At 36.0% G+C, this 7,805-nt stretch overlaps 1 protein-coding gene across 1 annotated transcript; it reads left to right on the plus strand.

The window, feature by feature from the left end:
• Positions 1 to 125: 125 nt before the first annotated feature.
• On the plus strand, positions 126 to 6,789 carry LOC144016550 (troponin I, fast skeletal muscle-like). Its single transcript, XM_077517814.1, has 8 exons — positions 126 to 458; positions 1,710 to 1,755; positions 3,157 to 3,205; positions 4,022 to 4,061; positions 4,133 to 4,261; positions 4,493 to 4,582; positions 5,463 to 5,636; positions 6,581 to 6,789. The coding sequence occupies exons 1-8, from the start codon at positions 423 to 425 to the stop codon at positions 6,656 to 6,658; spliced, it is 642 nt and encodes a 213-aa protein (XP_077373940.1). The 5' UTR covers positions 126 to 422; the 3' UTR covers positions 6,659 to 6,789.
• Positions 6,790 to 7,805: the final 1,016 nt, after the last annotated feature.

The following is a 7,805-nucleotide window of genomic DNA, read 5'->3' on the forward strand; positions in this document are numbered from 1 at the left end:
TTTAAAAAAAAAATAAAAATTGAAAATGAAAGTAAAATCCGAACGAGCGTCATTCCGAATGGCGAGACTGATGAGTGCGTGTGGCATCGCGCATGCTCTGTCTGGACGTGAATGCGTCATGACGTCATGGTTGTCACCCACTAAAATGGCGGCTCTCCCCAGAGCTTGTCTGTAGTAGTTTAAAAGTAGTTTAAAATTGTTTTTAATCAACATGTTGCTTCAATAAGAGTGTTAACACTATTTTAGCACAACTACTGTGCTAAAATGACGAATGAACTCCATCTTGATAAATCACGTAATCGCAGCTGCCGCGGGACTTATCTGATTAAACGGGGGGAGAAATGTAAACGGCAGATCGCGATGGATTATGTCCTATGTAAACAGGTGACCAGATATCTTCATTCGGAATCATTGCAGTCGGAATGACTCAAAAGTCTCCATGGAAATCCATTAATATGGTGAGTATGTCCATTTGTTTATATGATACTGCCCCCGTGTGGCCAAGGTGCGCACATCAGCACAATTGAATTGAATTGAAGCAAAAAAAAAAAAAAAAGTGTCAAATAGTTTCAATCATATCAGTCTTCTTTCTTATTCTGCTGTAAAAAAAATAAAATAAAAATCCAACCAGCTGTTTCATGTATCTGCTCAAATGAGCTATCAAAAATGATTCTCAGCTGAACTCGGATCGGCACTATTGACATTAAATTAAGAATTTTCCGTTACCGTGGCGACACAATTCCCCCAAAAAACTACAAAAATAAGTCCAACAGAAAATGAATGTGGCGCCTTGTCAAAAGCGAACATACAAGTCACTTTTTTTCCCCAACATTCACAAATGCAAATTTCAACATTTACAGCAGAATTTTCGAGTCATGTCATTTGGTCACATGGCATTTGCATTCATTTCAGTGGGGAAATTTTGAGATAGGAATGTTTTGATTTACAAGTGTCGTGAAGGAAGAAATTCAACTTGTATCTCAAGGCACTGCTCGAAAAAAAAAAAAAAAACACCGCTTAGACAAGGTTTTTTTTGGGTTTCTGGAACGGATTAATGGTGTTTGCATTCATTTCAGTGGGGGAAGATGATTTGAGATGTGAATGTTTTGATTTACAAGTGTCGTCACGGAAGAAATTCAACTTGTATCGCTGCTCTATTAAAAAAAAAAAAATCGTCATCTTAAAATAATTGCTTATGTCATTTTGTTGTTTTTTTTACAAATATGTATATATTTTTTTTTTTCAAAAAATATATTTAAAAAAAAGTGTATATATTTTTTTGCAGATTATTTTTTTTTTTTTTGCAAAAATCATACCTCATGATGCAAATAGTTCAATTTTTTTTGTGTTTCCTGAAAAATGTCTGAGACGATTATTTGAAGAAGGCGTCGATATGTCGTCATGAGTCAGCAAACGATTCCAAAGAATGTTTCACCTCAAGCAGATTTTCAGTGGACGTTTTAGGAAGTATGAAAAATGGGCACACGTGGACGATTTGTGCTGTTGGCCCCGCCCACCCAACGGCGGCGTCGATTTATTGCTGTTGGCCCCGCCCACCCAACGGCGGCATCGCCATTCCTAACCATTCCCGTCCGAATTGCTGACGCCGCTGCCCGCCGTCAATAAACGCTTCTTTTTTCATCCCCCCTCTTCCTCCTCCTCCTCCTCCTCCTCCTCCTCTTCATCATCCTCACCGTCATCTTCTTCAGTCTCCAGCAGGCCGGGAAGCAAGTTTGCGCACGACCACAAAAACAGGTCAGCCTTTTACAAGTCAACTTTTGATGCTCATCATCACCAACAATTGACACTCATTTGCTTTTGTTTCATTTTTTGACTTTCAATGGAACTCACTGCTTCTCCTTTTCAATCAGGACAATTTTGTGTGTATTTTGGTTTTGGAATTTTTTCATTTGAGTTTGTTTTTTATTTTGTTTTTCAATTTTTGTTTTTTTAAGCTTAGTTTGAATTAGTTTTCAATGTGGTTCTTAGTTTTTGTTAGTTGTAGTCAATAAATGCTTATTTTTAGTGTAGTTTTAGTTTCAGTATTAGTTTGAGTTTTTTTTAAATGTGCAATTACTTGTGTACAATATTTAAAAAAAAAACTGTATGGGAGCGACATCATCTGAAGGTGATTTTCCATTGGTTGCTGCTAGATGACATCATTTCTGTTAATATCAAAATAAATTGTCTTAAAACAACATTTAAAATCGTCCTCATGCATTCAATTCATTAACAAAGACTAAAACCAAGGACATTTTTGTCAAAATTATTGTTTTAGTTTTGTAAACATAAAATGTAGTTTCAGTTAGTTTTTTTTTAGTTTTTTTTAAAGCATTTTTGTTTTTATTTTATTTTCATTAATAATTATTTGTTTTTAGTTTGAGGTTTTTCGTAAGTTAACTCATTCAATGCCAAAAACGTGGAAACACGTTTTTTAATAATTTGTCCTTCCCTCCCCCCAAAAAACTAGTTTAAGTATATATATATATAATGAATTAAAGAATTAAATTAATGACCAAAGACTAAAACGAAGGACATTTTTTGCTATAATTATATTTAGTTTTGTAAACATAAAATGTAATTTCATTTAGTTTTTTTTTTTAACAGCATTTTTATTTTATTTCGTTAATGAAATTGTTTTTGGAATTTTAGTTTGCTTTTTTTTCCTTAGTTTGAGTTGATAAAGTAACCTTGGTGTATGTTTATCGCACATCACGGGGACTATTTTCTGTGTTTTTTTACTATCCTCGTGGGGACATTTTGTGGTCGTCCCCGCATGAGTAGTCCAGAACTCTTTTTTTTTTTTGGGTTGGGGTTAGGTGAAGTTGGCTATGAAGTGCATCACGTTCATGTGATCATGTCCCCATTGGAAATGTCGACCTAACGTGCGTGCGTGTGTGAGAAAGTGACCTTTTCCACTGCCAAAATGTAAGCGTGCGTGCGCGCGTGCGCGTTGGTGTTAACGGCCGTGTGGTGCGGCTGTCTCGGTGGCCTTTTGGCAGGCGGGTGTGGATGGAGAGGGAGGGGCGGCATCCACCCGAATTAGCTGTTTTGTGGTCGCAGGTGCAGGTGGTGCGAAAGTGGGCGGGGCTTGACTTTCCTCTCAGCGGCCGAGCAGTTTGACGGACGATGATTCGTTTGTTTTTTCTTCCACAGACGCCCAACAACAAAAACAACAACAACAACAACAAGTCGACATGTCCGAGTGAGTCAACACGACTTTTCACTCTTCAACAATCGTTTTCACATCGTTTTGATACGGACATCATGATAAAAACAATCTTCATACAACTCGCTCGTCATCATGTGTTATACTTTTTTTTTTTTTTTTTTTTTTGCTTTTGCGACAAAACTTTGTAACTTTATTCAAATAATTATTAAATAGCTTTTAAAATAAATTTAACTTGAAACCACTTTTTAAATATAGATTTTTTAATTTTTATCTTTTGTTAGATTTTTAAAAAACTTTTTATTCACTTTAAACAAAATATAGAAACATTCTTTTTTCTTATGCATTTTCCAGAACTATTTGGTGTTAAAAAAAAAAAAAAGTATCACTTTTAAAAAAATGTGTTTTTTAAATACCTTAGCACTTTTTAACATGACAAATTTATTTAATTAATTTAATTTATTTAATTTAATGTCATTTTTAATATTTATTTATTTATTTATTTGTTTATTTATTTTAATCTTTAAGCTTTTTGTGGCGACAATATCTTGTTACTTTTTTTTAGTTACACTAATAGCTAAATATAAACTAAATATAGTATACTATATTAAGTATACTAGTATATTATTTAGTAAATTTTATAGTATCGTATAATAACTATATAGTATTTGTTGCCTGTATCCCCATATTATTTGTAAATCCCTCCCCCAAAAAATTTTCCCAATAAAAAATAATAAATGAAAGAGAAGAAAAAAAGTTTCATACTTTCCCCCCCCCCCCCAGTACAGTGATGCTATGCTAACTGTTAGCATTGAGTACATTTGCGCTCACGAGGACTTTTGTGTGCCACAGGGCAAAGAAGCTAACGTCCAGTCGCCGGCATCATCTGAAGGTGAGTTCGCAATGCTAATCTCGCTAAAGCTGCTAACGACGCTAACGTTTTGACCGTCAATCGGCCCGCAGAGTTTGATGCTTCAGATTGCCGCCAACTGGATCGAGCAGGAGAAGAAAGACCTGGAGGTGGCCAAGGTGACCTACATGGCCGAGAGCTGCCCAAAACCGGACCTCAGCGGGGACATGGCCAGCCTGGTGGTGAGATAAGCCCCGCCTCTTTGCTGCTAGCAAGACGCTTTAATGCTAAACTGAGATGGACAACATGAGAAACAGTGTTAGCATTGCTAACTAGTGTTAGCTTAACAAACGGAGCACAAGCAAAACAATGTTAGCATGCTTGTTAGCCTGCTGTTGTTAGCATGTGACGTTTACGTTTGCTTTGATTTTTGTTAGCCCTCACGCTAGCCCATTTCTTGAATCGCACCACAGGAAATCTGCAAGAAGCTTCAGTCGAACATCGACAAAATCGACGACGCTCACTACGACGTCGAAGCCAAAGTGCTCAAGATCGACATTGAGGTGACGTCATTCAAAAAAAAAAAATGATCATAATTTGCTGTGACAGTTGAATTGATCCAACTCCATTTTCAGCGTCAATATGAATTGAAACCCGATTCAAACCGAAATCGTTTTCATTTGGTTTGTCTCTTTCGATACATGACGGAAATTTCATCACAGTACTTTTATTGCTACATCTTTTTTTTTTCCACTTCAATCTGAAGTTTGCGAACGAAACGAAAATTTTGCCTCACAACGCAGTGAGAATTTCGTTGAACAAAAATTTGCATCATAATTTCATGAAAAATGTTTTCCTGACAAAAATGAAACAAAAACTAAGATAGAAGCCATTTGAGACGGTAACGATAAGTAAAATTGACTGAGAATTTAGTTGACTAAAATTGCTCTTTATTTTCGTCGACTAAAATTCGACTAAAACTAACGTACAATCAGATGACTAAATTAGGACTAAAACTTCAATTAATTTTCATCAAAAGACTATAACTAAAATTAATTAAAAATTTCTTGTCAATATTAACTTTTGCCAGGTTTAGAAAAAAAACAAAAAAAAACGAAAACGAAAATAGAAGCCATTCATTGTGACGATAACGGTAACTAAAATTGACTGACAATTTCGTCAATGTTTCGTCAAAATGTATGCTGAAGGAAAATATTGACTAAACTGTCAATTTAGTCGACTAAAACTGCTCTTTATTTTTGTCGACTAAAATTGGACTAAAACTAAAATACAATCAGATGACGAAAAGGAATTTATTTGAGTCAAAAGACTAAAACGCAATTCAAATTTCTTGTGAAAACGAACACTGTCGCAATCGCGACTTCCCGAAAAGTGATGTTGTCGATTTGTGAAGTGTGCAAGTGTGATTTTTTGTGGGATCAGATCCAGGACCTGAAGCTGAAGGTGGTTGAGCTGGCGGGCGTGAAGAAGCCGGCGCTGAAGAAGGTGCGCATGTCGGCCGACGCCATGTTGCAGGCGCTGCTGGGGGGCAAGCACAAGACCACCATCGACCTCAGGTCCAACCTCAAGCAGGTCAAGAAGGAGGTCAAGGAAGAGGTCAGTTCACAAACTCTTCACCACGCCCCCTTTTTTTTCTGTTCAATTTCGCTTCATTTCCAACCAATTCATAATCGGTTCCATTGATTCGATTTGAATTTCCTTTTGACTCAATTTCAAATCGCTTCCGTGGTGATCGGTTCAATTCCGTTCACTTATCGGTTACCGGCACTCACGTCAGTTTTACTGCGATCTTGAATGTTTTGGTGCAGTTGGATTCGATTCAATTTGGACTGATTTCACCTCAGATCTGAATCGATTTCGGTTTGATTTCAGTTGAGTCGGGAATTGAGTCTGTTCTCCAACCTTATCCCTGTCCCCGTTCGATTTGATTTCGTTTCAGTCCATTCGGAATCGCTTCCATGACATTTGATTCAGTTTCATTTGAATTCAAATCAGAATCCGGTCTACGAGGTTTGATTTGGTTTTTGGTTCAGTTCAGTGCATGCGGAGAATTGGTCCAAAATTGGTTCAACCGCAATTCTGTTCCGCTTCATGAGAACGCAAAGTGGGTTGAAGGTACTGTTCAATTCAATTTCATTTCAGACCAGAATCAACTTCAATTTAGTCGTGTTGTTCAATTCAGTTCAGAATTTGTGCTCGTTCTGATTTCATTTGATGGAACTTATTTTGTGGCACCATTCAATTGAACTTGATTTCACGTTGCACCGATTCACTTCGGTTCCGTTCAGAATCGATTAAGTTGAATCCGTTTCAATACAGTTGAGAACAATTTAAACACGTGTAAACGGCATTAAAAACCTATCAAGAAAAGAGTCACTTTGTGAAGCAGTCCTTGTAGAGTTGACGACTCGATTGTCAAATAACAGCGAGACGCTGCCCCCTCCTGGTTCGGATGTACACGTAGGCTAAGGTTAGCCTGCTGATGCTGATGCTGATGCTAACGCTAACGCTAACGCGTGACGTTTTGTTGTCCGCTTCAGCCCACAGAGGCGGTCGGCGACTGGCGCAAGAACATCGAGGACAAGGCCGACAGGAAGAAGATGTTTGAGACCTCCTAAAAAAAAAAAAAACGCCAAAACGATAACATTTGACCACTTTTATTATCATCATGTCCCCCCCCCCAAACATTTTTCAAAATGCAAAATGTCAAATAAAAAAATAAATAAAGGATTCATTTTATTCAACCAGATTGCAAAATTTCTGTGTGCTTATTTCAAACTTTGTTTACAATTTTCAAAGTAGACAACGGAGAAAAAAAATACAGCAATATTAATTTCAATGTGAAATAAAACATTATGATAAAAATATTCTCAAGAATAAGCATAAAATTATAAAACAATAATAATCTGTAATAAAATTATTTAAAATGAAAGTGCAATAGGCAATCAGTAAAATAAAATAAAATTAAACTTTAAATGTTATCATTAAAATCATAAAAATTTAGGGAAAAAACTACAATTAAAATGTCAAAAGAATAACATTTTTAAAAAAACATTTGAGTTTTCCACTTTTCAAAGTAGACAATGGAAAAGAAATACAGCAATATTAATTTTCATGTGAAATAAAATATTCTAAAATTATTCTCAAATGAAAGTAAAGTAAAATGTAAGTAAAACAGAAACACAAAAAACGGTATCGGACCAACACTAATAATTTTAAAACGTTCTCAAACAAAGTGCACAAAGTGATCATCGGAAAAGAAATGTAAACAAATACTTGATCATTTACTGTTCAGAAACCACAAGTACAAAAAACAACTAAAAATGTTGCCTTCATCACTTCTTTTTCAACCTAATAAACAAGACGGTAAAGATGATCATGCAACAACAAATAGAAACCATAAAACATACAAAAATCTGTCCTTCCCTCCTTCCTCTCTTTAGTTTTTCCTCTGGTCTTTTGAGACTCTGAAGTATCCGGTTAAGGTGAAGGGTAATGGGATTCTTATTAGGTTTTAGGTGAATTAATGAGTATAAATGTGCACGAAAAAAAAAGAGCAATGATGATAAGACGTTGAATCGGTAAGACTAGCGAATTCTGAGCTCTCTTTATAAATAAAAAAACAAAACAAAACAAAAAACACTCGGTATGGGTCATGTCAATATGTGTGAAGCACATTGTGAGTCTTTTGCGAAAGGGGCTAAAAGTGCCCTAGATGGTCCCGGCCTGCCAGTTGGTCGTCGCTTCTAAAGTTTCCAGCACAAT

The sequence above is a fragment of the Festucalex cinctus genome, chromosome 3, assembly GCF_051991245.1.
Source record: "Festucalex cinctus isolate MCC-2025b chromosome 3, RoL_Fcin_1.0, whole genome shotgun sequence".
Classification (NCBI taxonomy): domain Eukaryota; kingdom Metazoa; phylum Chordata; class Actinopteri; order Syngnathiformes; family Syngnathidae; genus Festucalex; species Festucalex cinctus.